Source organism: Urocampus carinirostris, chromosome 11 (assembly GCF_059441175.1).
Source record: "Urocampus carinirostris isolate Australia breed hairy pipefish chromosome 11, RoL_Ucar_1.0, whole genome shotgun sequence".
NCBI lineage: Eukaryota > Metazoa > Chordata > Actinopteri > Syngnathiformes > Syngnathidae > Urocampus > Urocampus carinirostris.
The window spans coordinates 1980882-2001465 of record NC_142359.1 but is presented as its reverse complement, the minus strand read 5'-3'; the positions used below and the strand labels follow the sequence as shown (position 1 = coordinate 2001465).

Genomic DNA, 20584 nt, shown 5'->3' with positions numbered 1-20584 from the left:
AATATCTGCGTATCATTCCGTTTAGAGTTTTATTGGCTGACCAATGTGTCAATCATCATTTGAATCGGTTACTACTGGCTAACACTGGCTAAAGTTATTCAGAACTAAAGGGGGCAATGGCCGCTAATGCGGGCTGTGGACTATGAAAAAAAGCCTGCTCTTGGTAGAGAGAAGTGTCCATCAGAAAGTCAGAGAGAAACGGCCATATTGGAACTGTCTATTTGTAAATTTTGTGGGAAAAATGCTGGCGGGTCAGAGGAACGTTAAGGGGTTATTGAGCGAGTATCAGTCAGGCTGCCTGACATTTTTGGATACTTTGGATACACTTGACTAGAAGAACAATAAAGTAAGATAATCACCAATATCCATAATGACAGCTTCAGAAGGAGGACTGATCAAGGGTCCATTAGTGTGGTAGACCACCACCCGGTACTGAGCACCTGGAGTCAGATTCCTGATGATGTTGCTGGTTGAATTTTCCTGTCCCGAAACACGACCGTGTCATTTCTAATGCGGTAACGAAACACGACAATGTCTTTTTCCGGAAGGAAGCGTTAGCAGGCGTTACCTGGCTGCAGTAGTTGCTCTCCATTCTTTGGCTGAAGCTGGGCTTTAAGCAGGTGGTAGAGACCACCGACACCCAACTGCCGAGGTGGGACTCCGAGGACTTGGCCCAAGACACGGCGGCCGTGCTGGAATCCAGCAAGCGCACCGAAACCGATCGGGGACGCTCACGCAGCTCGTGCAGTAGCTCGCCGCCAGGACCTGGGATGGAGAACAAGCACAAAAGTCTTAGAAAGTTTGGGGCAGGCTGCCAGGCTTTCATCGGTCCTGCCAGAGTCTCATAAACCCTCCTGGTTTGGTGCCTCTTTTCCCTACATCTGTTTTTAAATGTAAGGTAAAACTAAGGAGATGATAATAGATTTCCGTACTAAGCCTCCCCCGCATGTGCCACTGTCAATTAATAGTAATGAGGTGGAACTGGTCCGTTCATTCAAGTTTCTGGGTACTTACTTGTCAGCTGACCTCACATGGACTGTCAATGCTACTGATATTCTAAAGTCAGCCAGACAAAGGCTCTACTTCCTTCGTCAACTCAAATCATTCGGAGTCCGTCAATCCATTCTAGTCAATTTTTATCGTGCTATCATCGAATCCGTTTAAACGAGGTCAATCGCAGTTTGGTTTGGTCGCTTCAATCAGAAAGAATTGTCAAAGATGGAACCAGTCGTGACAACGGCAGAGGAAATAATAGGTACTGGCTTCCGGTCCCTGCAAAGTATCTACATCGACCGAATTGGAAAACAGAAACTAAAAATGATAGAGGATCCCAGTCACCCTGCTCGCAGGTACTTTGATGACCTGCCGTCAGGTCGCCGTCTTCGCTCCATCACGTCTTCAAGAGAGTTTTTACCCTTCCGCTATCCGTATATTCAACGGGAATTGATTTAGGTTATTATGTATAGTATTATTATGCCAACGACGTTCCTCCGACCTATTCTACTCTAGTCTTGCTATTTACTTATTCTTTCCTTTTAAACTATTCTTTATAATTACTTTGTATTATACACTACAATATCTTTTTTACTCAATTTTTTTTATTCTTTTAAATCTATTATTTTATCATTATTGAGTGTTCGCGTGTCAAATGATTTCTTGTATATATCATGTTTATGGTTTATACTGGCTAAATAAAATAAATACAATACAATACAATTACATTCAATTTTGGATTAAGAAGGGGGCCAAGTACAGAGCCCTGTGGAACGCCAGGGTTCTTTTAAATCTATTATTTTATCATTATTGAGTGTTTGCGTGTAGAATGATTTCTTGTATGTATCATGTTTATGGTTTATACTGGTTGAATAAATAAATGCAATACAATACAATACAAGATGGTAGATTTACCCCATTTTCCAGTCCCCCTCACTTTTCCTCTCCCTAGGTTTTTCCAATTTGTCAATCACACACCTCTACTATTAAAAACCCTGAGCTCTCACTTTGCTTTGATTCCTAAAGATGTTCACTCACCAAAACGACAAGCTACATATTTGGAGCCCAAATGTATTTGCTGTAAAAGCTTAAAACATGGCGCAATACACATTTAATAATGCAAAAAAAGAATATTTGCTTATAAATTAAAATAAAACTAGCTTTCTGAAACCTTTTTACAGTAAATACATTATATTTTCAACACAACTAACATGGCTAATCTTTTACTAACAGTGCAGGAAATAAAATAAGGCTTAGATGCCACTTGTATAATAATACATCAGAAACGTAAATAGCTCTCTAAAATTTTATAAATAGCCTAAATAAATAAAATACAATACAACCAACATGCCTTACATTAACTTGAAACAAAAAGTGCAACGGAATTTCAACAAAGCTCGCAAATTGAAAGGTGTGGGCTCTCTTGATGAGCTAATGTTATGATAAGAGCTCATCACTGCCGCTTGAGCTTAAGCTTTTTTTTAAATGATATATACAGTATATCAATCAAGAAACAGACACGCTTCAGACTCTGTCCACCTCTTTCCCAGGTCTGGAGTGCGCCGTTCTCCACAAATTTCCATTCAATACAATAAATACTACAAAATACTACTACAGTAGTGCTAGAAAAATAACACAAAAATCCCAAATATGTCATGCTTGCTATGGCGCCCAATTGGCCGCGCCCGTGTGTGTCACGGTTGCCGTGGTGCATAATTGGCCCCGCCTGTGTGTGTCACGGTTGCCGTGGTGCATAATTGGCCCCGTCTGTGTGTGTCACGGTTGCCGTGGTGCATAATTGGCCCCGTCCATGTGTGTCACGGTTGCCGTGGTGCCCAATTGGCCCCGCCCACTGCAGCTCCATTGACTTTCTGTTTATATAAAGCTCAGCGCTCGCTTGCTTGGGTTCTCAGCCCATCAAACGAACTTCTGTCCCACAAGACGTGGGTTCTGACTTGGTCCTGTTTTCCTGTGATATCTTCAGTATTGTTCCCGTTTATTGTTGTCCTGTTTAATTTTGGGTTCCAGTTTAGTTTCCGTCTGTTTTTGTCCTGTTTATTGTTTTCTCCAGTTTTCGTTCCCCGTCTAGTTTCTCCTGTTAATTTTCGATATCCTGATCCGTTATCTATCCTGTCCGTCACTTCCTGTCCGGTATAGACCCCATCTGTCGCGCAATTGGAATCGGTCTCGTCAGTCTCTGGCTTCCGGTCTTTCCACGTCAGACCGGCTACCTAACGTGCATGACTCTCCATTTCCCGTATAATAAAGGCTTGTGCGAGAACGTCACGCGATTGGGTCCTGTATCTGTTCTGGTTCTGACAAAATAAATAGTACCAAAATACTACTATGGGAATACTACATAATAATGCAGAAATTTAACAGAAATACAACAAAAATACTACTGTGAAAATTGTATAATACAGAAATATTACCACAGATATACTATAAAAATATGACGACGGAGAGATTTCGGAAGCCAACATGGAGCCTGGGGCCGACTTGGGGTCGGCGAAGAACAGGTTGAGTGACGTACCGAGGTAGAAAGCGAATCCCGAAGTTCCGGAACTCTCTCTGGGCCGGCAGTCTCCCGTGGCGCTCAATGTGGTGACCCTGATGCTGTACGTTCCCGTTTGACTGAGTTCCGCGAAAAACTCCCGAGTGTTTTCGTCCACGCTGGCCGTCTGCGTGCTGTTACCTGCAGGCACACAAACAAAAATTCCTGTACCAGAAAGCAATGTTCCCAGTCATTTTCCTTACGGGTCTGAGCGTTCACACAAAGTCGGTGAGCAACGCTTGAAACAACAGTGAGCGACGGCAATCCCAAGTGTGGCAACTAAGTCATTACCAAACATGTCCAAAACTTGACATCACGTTACATTTTGCTGAGTTTCCGGCAATGCAAAAAAATATTTCACTTTTGAATGAATTGACTCATGTACTGTTGCAAAGGTTGTGCGGCCTACAAACGTCTTTCACAAGATTTCCATTTCTTTTTTTTCCTGGTATCTTTTGTCGCATAATACTAATATTTTGGGGGGCTTATTGTCTCGGTTGCACGATACAGAAGTGTATTTAATTTAATTAATTTTTTCATGTTTTTTTTCTACTTTTTTGAAATTCCTTTAAAAAAAATCTCATTGTGTTGATTTTTTCCGAGCTGTTACTTTTTTGTTTTTGTTCTCTATTTACTTTTTTCCTAAATTTCTTTCTTTTCTTTTTTTCTGGCTTTTTTCTAAATTTTTCCTTCTTTTTTTCTCGTCCTTTTGTTTCTTTTTTTCTCAGCTTTTCACTACTTTTTCATTTTGGATTTTTTTTTTCTTTTTTGTTCTATTCCCCCTTCCTTTAAGTCATTTTGTGCATCATTTTACATAATATTTGGTCATGTTGGGATGAAAGAAGCAAAAACAACCCGAAGAGCCGTTTAGGACTCCTTTTAGTGAGCCGAGCCGAAGAAGCCGGTTCTCAACAAACTCTAGTAACTTCACTCGACTTCGTTCTACTTCGACTCGACTTCAAAATACAGCATTTAGGAACCATCGTCAGGGGAACCCGTGTATTTTGACCTTCATGCACTGTAACTTTGACTTGAGTCACTTCTTAATTAGTCATTTTGAGCCCTGTTTTTTGTGCGCCGGATAGATTTTCCTGTGCGCTGAGAATGTGCGGGCAGTGCACAATTGTGCACACGCGCAGCTTAGAGGGAACACTGCCAGAAAGAGAAGAAAGTAGGGGTCTTTTGCAGAGCCACAAATCCATCCGCCATTTTTCATCGAGCCGTACGGGTCGGACATCTCGACTAAATCGCAATTGCATCGAGGAAATGGAGGCTAATATGGAGCTAAGACTTTCAGTTACAGTAATGTCTTTCCATTCTACCAGTGGGAAACCCGACCTGGCCCAGATTGAATACTTGATCCTTGCGAATACTTTTTATTATTTCATAGTGAGCTGTTCAAGTGCACCGTGTCATCGTAATTCAACAATTCATGACCTTTTCCTATGACTGGAGAGAGCCGACTCTCTCTTTGAGAAGAGTTGGATCTCCTCATTTTGCATCGTTTGATTTTTCCGTTTTCTAGCCGTCGTTCACTCGAAAGCTAGCCTCACGTGACAACGCAGAATACAAAATCATGCCAGCTGCCGGCAATCATGAGGGAAGGGCAAAGCCAAGCTACCAGAGAGCAGTGTTGGCGTCATTTTTAAGCAGTCTCAACTGCCGAGAAACATGTCATTTTTCATCTTGCCCGTGCATTTATCGAGACATATGACTTGGGATCTTGAGTAAATATGGTACATTTTTGAGACAAAGCTCTACCCTTACAAGTGTTACACTTTCAGTTGCAGGAAGTTGTTCCTGTTTCATGTTACCAGTGGGAAGCACTTCCTCCATTTAATAAATGTCCATATTTGATACGTAATCCTTGCAGTAATACACACTTCATGGTACCCTGTTTGGATGTAGGATGCACCTGTTCTGTATAGGGTGACGCCGCATCATAGGACAATGCTGTACAAGCTATTGCCAACTGCCGTTAACCACGAGGGAAGAAGAAAGGCCATTGCCGAGCCACCAGAAGGCGATGCCGGTCCATTTTGAAGCAGACCGGTTGAAAAAGATGGCAACAATTTCGAGCATTTGCAAGCACTTCAGCCAAATTTCAAGCACTTATTAATCCTTGAAAATGCAACATGAAGATTCAAGGGTTTTCAAGGATTTCAAGCACCTTATAACTGAAAGGCACCACCTCAAAGGCCGGATTGCCACTCCTTTGCACATCTGTTCTCCTCTGCACTACCGTACTCCATTGTTATTTTTATTGTCAGGGTTGGGTAGGGTTACTTTGACTGGATTACTTTCAATTACTTTTGGATTACTCCAATAACAAATATGCTAATAAAAGACAAAAGAAAGTAAATAAGGATAAAATTACAAAATTTTGTGCAGGCTTGGGGAGTAACGGAATACATGGAATGGCAAAAATGATGTTTGGATTTATTTTCATTTTGTTTCTGTGGCATTTGATGTTCGTTTTGCCGGAGATCAAAGAGATCAAAGCCAGGAGAGAAAGCTTACCACGTGTTGTGAGTCATCATTTGATTCATATTTAGTTTCTTTTGTCTTTTATTAGCATATTTGGTATTGGAGTCATCCAAAAGTCATTGAAAGTAATCCAGTTCAAGTAACCCTACCCAACCCTGGTTATTGTATAGTGACTTGTTTACCTGACTGCCCATTTTGCACTGTTCGGCTGCTCCTCTTGCACTCTTTGCACTACTGTATAGTACTCATAGCTATAATTATTTAGTATTTTCAATCCTCCAACTCAATACTACATATTTATATCTGTACATTCAAGGAATCTGTGCGGGTCAGATGTATCGACATGTGTACAAGAATGACAATAAAGTATATCTGAATCTGAATCTCCACTTTCCACCTCAGAACGTTTTCTCCTCGGATCTACACGATTCAGGCAGGTCAGAATTTCTCATTTTCACGGCTCGGGCGCTCACCGTCTCTGAGTACGTAGATCTTGAAGCCGTCGTAACTGCCGGGCGCTCGGGGGGGAGACCAGCGCACTTCCAGCAGGACGGGGGACATCTTGGCGGGCGGGGCGGCGGACATCTTTGTGGGCGGGACCGCGGACTCCGCGGGGACGACCATGGCCGAGCCCGCGTCGTTGGAGTCCTCGTACTGGTTGACGAATTCCTCGTCTTTGTAGGCGGGGGACTCCGTGGCGAGCGGAGGGGTAGGGTCCGACCGGCGCTCCTGGCTGTCGGGGGTCTCGAGAGTTCCGCTCGTCGGGGCTGCCGCGACAAATCCATAACATCCGTTAAAAGCGATCGTTAAAAGCTTTGCCGACTGATTTCAGGTTCGGTTCAATAATCCGAGCTCTTGCTCGTCTGCAGTGTTCATTTGAGCTGTGAAAAGTGATGGGTCCCGGGGACTCAATGCTCAAAAATCTATGGGTCCCGACAGAGATCTATGGCTCCCCAAAGGTTAAATATTTAAATAAAAATATAAATAAATAAAAATATAAACCTACATATTCATTCAGTTTTAATCATCACAGTCAATTGGTAATACAAAGCAGTTATCACTTCAGATGTTTCAGTTCATATATTCTTCGTGGTTTGCTGTCCCGCCACAGTTGTAATGCCTTCTCAAGGTCCAATCACAGCGACGGAATTTCAATTGCTAATTTGTGGTTTTCATTGTGCCGATCCAATGTGCTTTTTTGAACGATCGTATTAAAACATTTATGCAATCCAGTTTTTTTGTCACGCTGGGTACACGCATCACAGAACATGTAGCCTCCATTATCATCCTCCTCATAGGGACACCAGGAATTTAATTGAGTCCATTTTGGCAGAAAAGTCCTTTTCGTCCCAGGAGTATTCTTTTGTTTATCTTTCGTCAAATCGTTCGCTTCAAAACACGTGTTTTCCTTGCCTCCGCGATCTTCCGAAGAATTTCCCCGCCGTTTTTTCGTGCCGGAATGATTGCCGTTCTTACCACTTTCTGTATTATGTTTCGACTTATTACCGACACTGAAGAAATGACCGATTTTTTGTTGATTTTCACCTAATACCAACTGTTTTTACGGAGGCATACTTCGACAACCACCAAAACAATGACGTCATCCCGAAGCAACGAGATCTCGTTTGCCGAGATCGTCGCGAGACCAAAACGACAATGGCGGATCTGCCTGACGAAAAGTTTGGAGTGCGGTAAATCTTTGTTTTAAAAAAAATGTAATCGGGTAATAATGACAATTTTGTGTCAAGAAAAGTTGCGTCCCGGGGACGCACGTTGATTTGACACAATGCGACCCCAGCAAAAATGATGCGTCTAGGACGCAGGGACGCGGGAAAACCAGAGCACTGCATCTATATGAGGGGTGACCGACTACTTGAACAAGGACCCCATACCACTTCGACATAAATGGGACTACCTTTTCTTGTGAAAAAATATTACAGCCGCGTTGAGAATACTTCTGTTATCGGCTAAATAGAAGCGAACCGATTCGGCTAGGAGTCGTAGCCGACAGGCATTGTGGGAAATGTAGTGTTTGGCCCTGCGACAAAAGGGATTATTACGGAAGATGTAAATAATGGCCCTACCGCCGGAAGTGAGGGCGGGCGGGGCGCTGGTGGTCCCGGGCACCTCCTCCGACGTCTTCTCCCGTTCTTCTTCCAAGTTCGCCAGGTGACGAGAACGTCTGGTGGCTCTTTGATGTTTCCCACTTTGATCCAGGTCCACCGTCTTCCACCAGATGTTGAGGGGAGGATATGGCACTGGACACAAGAACGACAAGGAGTGTTTGGAGTGGGCAGCCATGGGTTCTAAAAACGTGTCCTGTCCTGGTTACTTGGCCAATATCTCATCAAGGAAGAAATATACGTTCAGGTTCCTTCATGTGAACAAAAGGGAGCTATAGGGACACTTAAAGGGACACTGCGTATGATTAAGTGCCTCCTGGTGGTATAAAATTCCATCCATCCATCCATTATCTGCACCGCTTATCCTCAGTAGGGCCGCGGGATTGCTGGAGCCCATCCCAGCTATCTTCGGGCAGTGGGCAGAGGACACCCTCAACTGGTTGCCACAGGGACAGACAATTCACTCGCTCATTCACACCTAGGGAGAATTTGATTTTGGTTAGGCCAATCAACCTGACATGCATGTTTTTGTGAGAGGAAACCGGAGTGCCTGGAGAACATGCAAACTCTGCACAGGAAGGTTGGTAGATGGATTTGAACCCATGACCTCAGAACTGTGCCGCACACGCGCTAACCACTGTTCCGCCGTGCTGCCTGGTATAAAAATCATTTATTAAAAAGAGAAGTGTAAAAAATAATTTATTATAGTGGTAGTTGGAGGAATAACATTAGCCTCACCCTGGGGGAAATGACATCATTGTCAGCCATCTTGCTACTTCAGGTACCCACAAATTGAGTTTTTGTTTTCTTGTTTTTTTTCATTTCTTCTTTTGTCTTATTTTCACCCTTTATTCTTTTTTTGACATTTTTTTTCTTTCATTTTTTTCTCCATTTATTTTATTCTTTGTAAAATCCTGGGTTAAAAAAACAAAAGACAAATATTGCAGTTTAATCACATACATTTTTCGTATTTTGTCTTCTTCCTTTTTAGCACTCATTTTCAATTGCACGACACAGGACACCGAAATATAATGGTCAAATCATACACACTGTCCCTTTTCATAGACATGTTTTTTCTAAGTCTCAGGGCAGTTTGAATTCCAGGCACCTTTTAGATGAGAAAAGCCTAGTTTTGTCATGATTGCTGCTTTGGGGCACCTGCGACTGCCCCATTGGCACCAACAGCCCTGGTCGCTGATTGGCTCCCTGATTCTTTTAAACCCCCGTCTTCCAAGAGGAAGCTGTCGGACCGTCTGCAAATCTATGCTTTCTGTTAGGCAAGCTTTGCAGTATCCGACATTATCCTGCCCTGTTTTTCCTTGCCCGATACCTGTTGCCGACCTGTTTCTGGACCCGTTTCTGCTTTGCGCCTCCATTCCGGCCATCGACCTGTTTTGCCCTGTTTCCTGCCTGATACCTGTTGCCGACTTGTTTTCTGGACTTGTTCCTGCCTTTGTTCCTCTGTCCCGGCCATCGGCCTGTTTTGCCCTGTTTCCTGCCTGATACCTGTTGCCGACCTGTTTTCTGGACTCGTTACTACCTTTGTTCCTCTGTCCCGGCCCGTTTTCCCGTTGTCCACGACTAACCTAGCTCGACATCAGCTACCCGTGACCGACAATCATCGGATGGTGGAAGCAAGCACTGCTCTCTTTCTCAATATAAACTGAGTAAAAACGAACGCTATTGGGTCCTGTCTCCGTTTCTGGCTTGTGACAAGTTTTGGGCGAGGTCAAACGCAAGTATCCTTTTGGGGTAGTACCTGTTCTGTGATGTAATGGCGCGTGAGTGACGTCACTGGAAGTTGCGATGATTTTCTTGGACGCGACGGCTTCCGACACCAGCTGGAAAGTGATGTTGGAGTAGCAAACGCCCGGCAGCCAGTGCTTGAACACAGTTTTACCCTGGTAGAAGTCTGAAAAATACAGTGAACGTTTTGTAGTATTAGCGTATTGTCCGGAGTATGAGGCGCACACAAAAACTTGGAATTCTGAGTTGTTTTCAAACACTACCCTGAACCTGGACAAATGTAATATCACCCATAGTGACTCGGTCAAAAATCTAGGTGTTATAGTTGATCCTAATCTGTCGTTTCAGTCACACGTGAAAAATATTAGTAGAATAGCTTTCTATCACCTCGGTAATATTACAAAGATTCGTTCTATGCTGTCCCAATCAGATGCAGAGGTTTTAATTCATGCGTTTATGACTTCTCGGCTCGATTACTGGAATGTATTCCTTTCTGGTCTCCCGATGTCTAACATTAAAAGTTTGCAGCTGGTTCAGATTGCGGTAGCTAGACTTTTGACTAAGACCAAAAAGTTTGAGCATATGACTCCTGTATTGGCCAACTTGCACTGGCTCCCAGTCCACTTAAGATGTGACTTTAAGGTTCTCTTATTAACATAAATGTTTGCATGGGCTTGCTCCCTCTTATCTCTTTGATTTGATTTCCCCCTATGTTCCTGCACGGACTTGACTTGATTCTGTTTCTATTTTTGGGGTGCGCTTTATAACCCCATCCACTTGATAGTGCTGAAAATTTCTCCTTTTTTCTGAAACTTTCTGGTGTTTAGTGGAATGCGGTGTAGACCTTTGTAGAGCATGGAGCGCTTTTGTCTTCCTTCCGTGTAGCTGATGTTCACTCTGCTAAAAACGTTCCCGATGGCCGTCTCCATGTCAAAGACCACGCCGGTCTCCGGAGATTCCTTGTAGTCGGAAATGCGCACCCCGCTCACCGGAAGCGGCTCTGAAAGGAATTCAAGAAGACACACGTGGTCAAGGACAGTCTCAGACCTGTAACAGTTTTTAAAAACTCATGACATCATTGATTGGTCGTGTGATTTATGAGCCGCTATGTATGTTAAATCCATGTCAATAAGAGTCCACACAATTTCGTTGTGATGCTGAGAACTGTAGTACCACTTTTTATCCAACAGAGGGCGCCGAGACCATTTTTATCACATTTTTTTATTGAATATTGTATCATTACCCACAAAATTGGCGTGACATTTTTAACAGCTGTAGTGTTGGACTGTTTCCAAGCCCTGGTCGCTGATTGGTTCCCTGACTCTTTTTAAACCCCCGGCTTCCAAGAGGAAGCTGTCAGACCGTCTGCGAACCTATGCTTTCAGCTAGGCAAGCTCTGTACCCAATTTGGATCACCTGTGACAGCTTGATTGGTGCCAACAGCCCGGAGAAGCTGATTGGTGGCCACACCCTTCTTAAGCCCCGACTTCAGTTCAAACTTTGTCAGATCGTTGCGAGCTGTTGGGTTTTCACTCAGTGAGCGTTCCCGTCCGACTTTGTCCCTGTTAAACCTGTTTGCTGCCTGATTCCTGTTTTTCGACCCGTTTTTCGACCCGTTTTCGACCTGTTTCCGAACCTGACTACGCCTGTATTGCCTGCCGCCTCCCTAAGACTACTATTACGAACTCAACATCGCCTCAGATCTCCAGCCCTGGTCATACGACGTGCCATTCCCGCCTGCCTTCTTCCGACAGGGAAGTGTCACCCCCGCCTTGCTCGATCCCGCTCTCCGCCAGTCTTCGGATCAAGCAATCAAGCAAGCCTTACTCTCACTCCCTTTCAATAAAATCTGAGGAACGCATGCAATGGAGTCCTGTGTCCGTTCTGGTCTGTGACAGTACTTTCCGACAATCTCCTGCCCTGTTTTCTCCTGCCTGATACCTGTTGCCGGCCTCTTTCTGGACCTGTTTCTGCCCTGCTCTTTCGTCCCGGCCATCGACCTGGTTTGCCCTGTTTCCTGTCTGATACCTGTTGCCGACCTCTTTTCCGGACTCGTTACTGCCCTTGCTCTTCCGTCCCGGCCATCGACCTGTTTGCTCACTGTCAACGACTATCCTCGCTCGACACGGAAGTGCCACTCCCTGGCTCCCTGTTACCAGCATCAGACCGTCTGTGAACCTATGCTCTCAGCTAGGCAAACTTTGTTCTATCCGACATCCTCCTGCCCTGTTTTCTCCTGCCTGATACCTGTTGCCGACCTGTTTCTGAACCCGTTTCTGTTTTGCTCCTCTGTCCCGGCCATGGACCTGTTTTGCCCTGTTTCCTGCCTGATCCCTGTTGCCAACCTCTTTTCTGTACCCGTTCCTGCCTTGCTCCTCTGTCCTGGCCATCGACCTGTTTTCCCGCTGCTCTCCTTCTCAATAAAACTCAGTAAAAACGAACGCTATTGGGTCCTGTCTCCGTTTCTGGCTTGTGACACTAGGGAAAGATTAGATGACATATTCGCAGGTGTATAACATATATTTATATTTATTGTCAAGTGAATTGACAAACACTTTTTTTTATTGTATTTTAGAATATTCTTTTGTTTTGTGCACTATTTTTCTATCCGTCCAAAATTTCAATCATGGAATAAAAAGGAAGAAATTCAAAATGTCTTTAAGAGGAAATCCAGTTTGGTTGCAGCCAATGTTCCCTGTCATTTTCCTTAGGGGTCTGAGCGTTCACACAAAGTCGGTGAGCAACTTGACAGTTTCCGGCAATGTCTGTTTTTTTAATTCCTTTATGAAAATTTCATTGTGTTTATTTTTTCCTAGCTGTTACTTTTTCTTTTTGTTCTCTATTTACTTTCTTTCCTTTGTTTCTTTTCCTTTTTTTTTTTCTGTCTTTCTCCTGAAATTGTTCCTTCTATTTTCTCTTCCTTTTGTTTATTTTTTCTCAGCTTTTCACTACTTTTTCATTTTGGTATTTTTTTCCTTTTTGTTCTATTTCCCCCCCCTTCCTTTAAGTCATTTTGTGCACAATTTTACATAATATTGGGTCATGTAGGGATTAAAGAAGCAAAAACAACCTGAAGAGCCGTTTGGGACCCGAAAGAGCCGGTTCTCTTTAGTGAGCCGAGCCGAAGAAGCCGATTCTCGAAAAACTCTACTGACTTTACTCAACTTCGTTCTACTTCGCCTCAACTTCAAAATACCGCATTTAGGACACAACGTCAGGGGAACCCGTGTATTTTGACCTTCATGCACTGTAACTTTGACTTAATTTGCTTCCTAATTAGCAATTTGGAGCCCTGATTTTTGTGAGCTGGCTAGATTTTCTTGTGCGCTGAGAATCTGCTTAGAGGGAACATTGGTTGCAGCCCTACTGCAGATGTTCTCAGTGCTCTCACTTGTAAGGAGGGAGATGCTCTTGAGGGGTTTGGACCAAAGAGCGCCCCGTTGTAGCAGCAGAGCCACGCGGTAGCACAAGCCGTGGTAGGACACGTTGAAGGTCAGGGTCCGGCCGGGCCCCGAGAAGGGGATCAGGGCGGGTTCGGCTTCTCCCGAGATCTCCGCCGCGTACGCCGAGACGTTTTCCCGGAGGTCCGAGGTCTCCAGGGTGGCCGTGATCTGACCCGCATCGTCGAGACTCACCTGGAAAGCTCGAAGAACCTGACGGCACCAAAGAAGGGAGGACGGATTAGGAATACAATTTTTCGGGCTAAACCACCAAAGTGGGACTGTGAACGTAAGGCGAGGTGGAATTGAAGCTCTGATTGACAGAAGTCAAACAGGCGGCCCGCGGGCCGGATCAGGCCCGCTAAGGGATTGAACCCGGCCCGCGAGACAACACTCAGAGAAGCACAAGAGAAAAACAAGCGGCAGGTTGAAATAGGTCAACTTGATCTTGCCAAAGCCAGGTGACTCGAACAAAGACGCTGTACTTGTATTTATTTCTCTCTCTCTCTCTCTCTCTCTCTCTCTCTCTCTCTCTCTCTCTCTCTCTCTCTCTCTTTTCCACCCCTTTTCTCCCACTCTCTGTCTCTGTCTCTTTCACTCTCTGTGTCTCTCTGTTTCTCTTTATTTCTTCCTCTTTGTCTCTTTTTACCTTATTTTGCTCTCTCTTCCTTTTTTGCTTTTCTCTCTTTTCTTGTTCTCTCTTCCTACCCTTCGTGCTTCATTTTCTCTTTAATCTCCTTCTGTCTTTCTATTTCTTTCTTCCTCTCCCTTTCTTTTCCCCTCTCATGACTTCTCTTTTTATCTCTTGTTTCTCACGATCTCTCTCTCAATTAACCTGACACGCATGTTTTTAAATGTGGGAGCACGGGGAGAACATGCAAACTCCACACAGGAAGGTTCGATCTCACGACCTCGGAACTGTGCCGCACACACGCTAACCACTGCGCCGCCGTGCTGCCTGGAATATAACATATAATATGTTTATTCATAAATGAAAACTATTGGGTAAGTCACCAGGACGGGCCCTTTGGCCACATTTTGGACCCCAATTTTGGAACCCAAATACAAATAGTTGACCCCTTCAGACTTGATTCTTTTTTGACAAAAAGTGACGACAGCAGGCCAGATGAAATCCATTCTCCAGTTTGGTATTCGAGTCTTTCCGTTCGACTGGATCACGAATTGATTTCGAGCGAGCGATGAGGAAAAAAGTCAAGAGTGAAGCGCAGATGTTGTCGGAAAGGAATAAGAAGGTTCATTCAGCCTCCGTCCGTCCCTCCATCAAGCCCTTCATTGTTTTCATTCTGTGGCCGTCACATGACCTGAGATCGCCAATAGCCATCCCCCTAAACCCCCCTGACCCCCATTCGTTCCCTCATCGTCCGATAAGCTTCTCAACTAGACAGGCTAAACTCAATTCTTCATCGAAATCCCTGACTAGAACTACCTTCACGGCCAAATTCAAGCACTTTTTAAAGCCATTTTTCAAGTTTGATTTCTAGATTGAAGTATATTGGGAATATATTTGTTTTAGAGACGAATCTCTCCTCATATAAGGTGTTGGCTATAAATCTAGCTTCCATTTTCAGTTGCAGGAAATTCTTCCCGTTACAATTTTGTCATGATTGTTGATTCGGGGCACCTGCGACAGCCACGGGACCTGATTGGCTCCCTGACTCTTTTCAAACTCCTGTCTTCCTGAAAACACTTGTCAGATCGTCTGCAAACCTATGCTCTCAGCTAGACAAGCTTTTGTACTCTCCGACATTATCCTGCCCTGTTTTCCTGCCTGATACCTGTTTCTGACCTTTTTCTGGACCCGTTTCTGCTTTCACTCCTTCGTCCCGGCCATCGACCTGTTTTTGCCCTGTTTCTTGCCTGATACCTGTTGCCGACCTCTTTTCTGGACCCGTTTCTGCTTTTGCTCCTCTGCCCCAGCCATCGACCTGTTTTCACCCTGTTTCCTGCCTGATACCTGTTGCCGACCTCTTTTCTGGACCTGTTTCTGTTTTTGCTCCTCGGCCCCGGCCATTGACCTGTTTTTGCCCTGTTTCCTGCCTGAAAGCTGTTGCCGACCCTTTTCTGGACCCGTTTCTGCTTTCGTTCCTCCGTCACGGCCATCGACAGGTTTTTGCCCTGTTTTCCTGCCTGATACCTGTTGCTGACCTTTTTCTGGACCAGTTTCTGCTTTTATTCCTCCGTCCCGGCCACCGACCTGTTTTTGCCCTGTTTTCCTGCCTGATACCTGTTGCTGACCTGTTTCTGTACCCGTTTCTGCTTTTACTCCTCCGTCCTGGCTATCGACCCGTTTTGCCCTGTTTCCTGTCTGATCCCTGTTGCCGACCTCTTTTCTGGACCCGTTTCTGCTTTTGCTCCCCTGTCCCGGCCATCGACCTGTTTTGCCCTGTATCCTGCCTGATCCCTGTTGCCGACCTCTTATCTGAACCCGTTTCAGTTTTGCTCCCCGTCCCGGCCGTCGACCTGTTTTCTCTCTGTCTACGACGACCCTCGCTCGACACGGAAGAGCCACTTCCGCGTTCCTGTCATCTGCTACCCGTGACCGACGATTCCCGGAACGGGGGTGCAAGTCCTTTCATCCTTCTAAATAAAACTGAGTAAAACGAACGCAATTGGGTCCTGTCTCCGTTCCTGGTCTGTGACAAATTTACCACTGGGAAACGCTACCTTCATTTTTTGCATGGTCCCCTAATATATCAACATATTTGGTCCATAATCCTTGCACTAGTACACGTTTTATAGTACACTGTGAAAGTATAGTATGCACGTGTCCTCTAGGGGGCGATGACGCTTCAACGGACAAAAAAAAAAGAGAATTCTCTCTAAACATGGACCGGTACCGTACAAACTAATGCCAGCTTCCGTTACTCAAGAGATACCAACAGGAAAACAGGACCGAGTCAGAACCCACGTCTTGTGGGGCAGAAGTTCGTTTGACGGGCTGACCACCGAAGCGAGAGAGCGCTGAGCTTTATATTGACAGAAATCCAATCCGTCAACAAGCCGCAGCTGGCGCCCCACAGGCGGGTCCGATTGGGCACCATGGCAACCATGACGTTTTTGTACTATATCAGTAGTATTTTATAGTATTACCGGGTACTGTATTTTTGGTAGTATTTCTACAGTAGTATTCTTATAGTATTAATGTATTTTATTGTTGTAGTATTTCTCCAGTAGTATCTTTATAGTGTTACTTTACTTGATTATAGTATTACTGTATTTTTATGTTGTAATATTTCTGCGTTCCTATTTTGGGAGTATTTTCTATAGTACAATTTTTGGTCAGGAAACTAGAACAGATACAGGAGCCAATCGCGGGAATGGGGAGTCATGCACATCGGGTAGCCGGTCTGGCGTGGAAAGACAAGAAGCCAGAGACCGACGAGATCGATAACGAATCAGGATAAAGAAAATAAACAGGAGAAACTAGACGGGAACAAAAACTGAAGTAACTAACAAACAGGACAAAAACAAAACTGGAACCTGAAATTAAACAGGAGAAAAATAAACTGGAACAATACCAGACTGGAGATACCAACAGGAAAACAGGTCCGAGTCAGAACCCACGTCTTGTGGGGCAGAAGTTCGTTTGACGGGCTGACAACCGAAACAAAAGAGCGCTGAGCTTTATATAGACAGAAATCCAATCCGTCAACGAGCTGCAGCTGGCTCCCCACAGGCGGGTCCAATTGGGCACCATGGCAACCATGACATTTTTGTACTATATCAGTAGTATTTTATAGTATTACTGTATTTTTTGGTAGTATTTCTACAGAAGTATTTTAATAGTATTTTATTGTTGTAGTATTTCTCGAGTAGTATCTTTATAGTGTTACTTTACTTTATTATAGTATTACTGTATTTTTATGTTGTAGTATATCTCCACTAGTATTTTTGTAGTATTTCCATACTATATGTTTGTAGTTTTTCTGTCGTAATATCTATGTAGCATTACTTTTGTCTTAATTTGTGTTTTTGTAGTATTTCTGTAGAAGACTTTTAAAGTATTTCCGTACAAGTATCTTTGTCGTCATTCTTAAGTATTTTTTAATATAACTAGTATTTTTTTTCAAATCAGAATGAAGTCAAAATATGTTAGATCCCTGTATTTATGCAGTAAACTTGAGTTTTGTGGCAATTTTGTACTAGCTTTTGTAGTATTTTTGCTGCAGACACACAATGGAACAATTGAGACCCCCCCCCAAAAAAAAAACCAAACTTATTATTACTAGTGCTATATTTAGTGATATATACACATCTTTGAGCATTTTTGTTTAGGCGGGCCGGATGAAGAAGCCCGAGGGGCCGCATGTGGACCCGCGGGCCGCGGTTTGCCCACCCCCGGTCCGGGTGCTCCCCCAAAAGCTCTGAACCTTAAACGGCCCCTGATGAGGGCCAAGTAAGGCTTTGAGCAAATGTCAAGGCTCTTTGAGCGGACAAAGGCAATTGTGTCGATCCCAATGAGGGCCCCCGGAAGAGACCCCCAAATAGGGGCCGCGGAGGGCCCCCGAAAGGGGGACCCCCCAACCCCCCAAATAGGGGCCCCGCGAGCTGGCCGGCCGTCAGCTTGGCGCTGGGCCCCCGACAGAAGAGTTTTTTGCTTAACGAGGAAGAAGTGGACTCTTTTTAAACTCCCGTCTTTTCGAAAGGAAGCTGTCAGATCGTCTACGAACCTACGCTCTCAGCTAGGCAAGCTTTCCTACTCTCCGACACTATCCTGTCCTGTTTTCCTGCCTGAAACCTGTTGCCGCCCCGTTTCTGCTTTTACTCCTACGTCCAGCTTTGCGGTATGTTCTTGAACCCTGAGTCTATTAAATCAGGGGTCAGCAACGTGTGGCTCGTGAGCCAGGAATGTGCCTGGATGATGAAATGGGGGCCACGGTCATCTTCTTCGTGACTTTTCAAATGTAGCGTAGGCAAAGCCGAAGAAACACACAAAACCATTTGTTGGGTTCATAACAGTTTCCACCAAGGGTGGACAACTATTTGGAGTCGGGGCAACATGGGGGCCCAAAATTTAGCCCAAGGGCCCATCCTGGAGACAAATCGTATTCTTGTCATTTTTGAATAAATATACATGCCGATATCTACCTGTTATTGTTCTTTATGTTGATTTTTAAATACATTAGTTGTAATACACTGATTTGATTTTTTTGTTTTTTAATATTTTGCAGTCAAGTTTTTGTAGTATTTCTGTCGTATTTTCGTAATATTGCTGTAGTTTTTGTAGTTTATGTGGAGTATTTCCATTGTGGTATTCTTGTCATATTTATGTAGTATCTCTGTAGTATTTCTAAAGAATATTTTTGCCGTACGGCTGTAGTGTTTTTGTAGTATTACTATCATAGTCTTTGATATTATGGTATCACTGTAGAGCTTAGGTGTCAAAGAGGCGGCCCGCGGGCCAGATCAGGCCCGCTGAGGGATTGAATCCGGCCCGGCGAGACAACACTCAGAGAAGCGCATGAGAAAAACAAGCTGCAGGTGGAAATAGGTCAATTTGATGTTGCCAAAGCCAGGTGCCTTGAACAAAGACACTGTATTTGTATTTATTTCTCTCTCTCTCTCTCTCTCTCTCTCTCTCTCTCTTTCTCTCTCTCTCTCTCTCTTGCTCTCTTTTTCTTTTCCACCCCTTTTCTCCCACTCTGTCTCTTTCACGCTCCCTGTGTCTCTCTTTTTCTCTTCCTGTGTTGCTCTTTGTCTCTTTCTTTCTCTGTGTCTTTTTAACTTCTTTTGCTCTAACTTTCTTTTTCTCTCTTTTCTCTTTCTCTCTTAATACCCTTTGCACTTTCTTTTCTCTTTTCTCTCCTTCTTCTTCTCTCTTTCTATTTCTCTTTGGATTTCTTTCTCCCTCTGCCTTTCTTTCCCCCCCTCTCTCACGACTTTTTATCTTTTGTTTATCACGCTCTCTCCCTCTCTCTCTCTCCCTCTCTCTCTCTTTCTTTTCCACCCCTTTTCTCCCACTCTGTCTCTGTCTCTTTGACTCTCTGTTTCTCTTTCTTTGTTCCTCTTTGTCTCTTTCTCTCTCTGTGTCTTTTAACCTCTTTTGCTCTAACTTCCTTTTTTCCTTTTCTCTCTTTTCTCTCTCTCTCTTCTTACCCTTCCCGCTTTCTTTCCTCTTTTCTCTCCTTCTGTCTTTCTATTTCTCTTTGGGTTTCTTTCTTCCTCTCCCTTTCTTTCCCCCTCTCTCACGACTTCCCTTTTTATCTCTTTTGTTTCTCACGCTCTCTCCCTCTCTCTCTTTCTTTTCCACCCCTTTTCTCCCACTCTGTCTCTTTCACTCTCTCTGTGTCTCTCTTTTTCTCTTCCTGTGTTGCTCTTTGTCTGTTTCTCTCTCTGTGTCTTTTAACCTCTTTTGCTCAAACTTCCTTTTTCCTTTTCTCTCTTTTTTCTCTCTCTCTCTTCTTACCCTTCCCGCTGTCTTTCCTCTTTTCTCTCCTTCTGTCTTTCTATTTCTCTTTGGATCTCTTTCTTCCTCTCCCTTTCTTTTCCCCCTCTCTCACGACTTTTTATCTTTTGTTTCTCGCGCTCTCTCCCTCTCTTTTTCTTTCTTTGTCCCGCCCTCTCTCCTTTTCCCTCCCTCTTTTATTTCTTTATCTCTCTTTTTCTTTCTCTCTATTCTACTAGTCCGGCCCCCGACAGAATGTTTGTTCACTCGTGTGGCCCCCGAGTTCAAATGAGTTTGACACCCCTGCTGTAGAGGAATTTTTCTGTAGGAGTAATTTTAAAAGTATTTACTAAGTCCGTAGTATTTCTACAGTAATTTGGAAGTATTTCCATAGTAGTATTTCTTCAGTATTTTTTTAATATTACTGGAGTTGAATATTTGTGGTATTTCTGTCGTTGAAGTTCCGGAGTAGTATTTCTGTATTGTAGTGTTACTGTAGTAGTATTTTTTCTGTGGTATTTTCTTTCTTTTCTTTTCAGAAAGTAAAAAAAAAAATGAAGTCCCTGTTTGAAGCACTGATATATATTTTCATTTTACTATCAGCTTTTTTGTTTGGCGGGCCGGATGAAGAAGCCTGCCGGACCGCATGTGGCCCATGGACTGCGGTTTGGCCACCCCTGGTTTACCCACAATGTTAGACCAACAGACCCTGTTTTGGTTGTTCATCTCTAAGGAATCGTTTCTATGGAAGCTCATGAAACCATCTACTGTTGAGACACTTTGCGATGAAAACCCACAGAACAAACTGTAAACATGTGAAAATGCCAGCGCAGGT

At 44.0% G+C, this 20584-nt stretch overlaps 1 protein-coding gene across 2 annotated transcripts in view; it reads right to left on the bottom strand.

Annotated features, from left to right (window-relative positions):
- The window catches only part of ptpro (protein tyrosine phosphatase receptor type O), a 50013-nt gene that overhangs the window by 28088 nt on the left and 1341 nt on the right, over positions 1-20584 (bottom strand). Inside the window, exons 2-9 of one of the 2 annotated variants that reach the window (XM_088347724.1) lie at positions 13295-13556; positions 10748-10903; positions 9917-10069; positions 8119-8292; positions 6508-6801; positions 3527-3688; positions 569-765; positions 360-480 (exon numbers count right to left, since the gene is read on the bottom strand). In XM_088347724.1, the coding sequence (XP_088203850.1) occupies positions 360-480; positions 569-765; positions 3527-3688; positions 6508-6801; positions 8119-8292; positions 9917-10069; positions 10748-10903; positions 13295-13556 (1519 nt within the window). The remainder of the gene's footprint in view (positions 1-359; positions 481-568; positions 766-3526; positions 3689-6507; positions 6802-8118; positions 8293-9916; positions 10070-10747; positions 10904-13294; positions 13557-20584) is intronic. The other variant, XM_088347725.1, reaches the window with a different exon arrangement.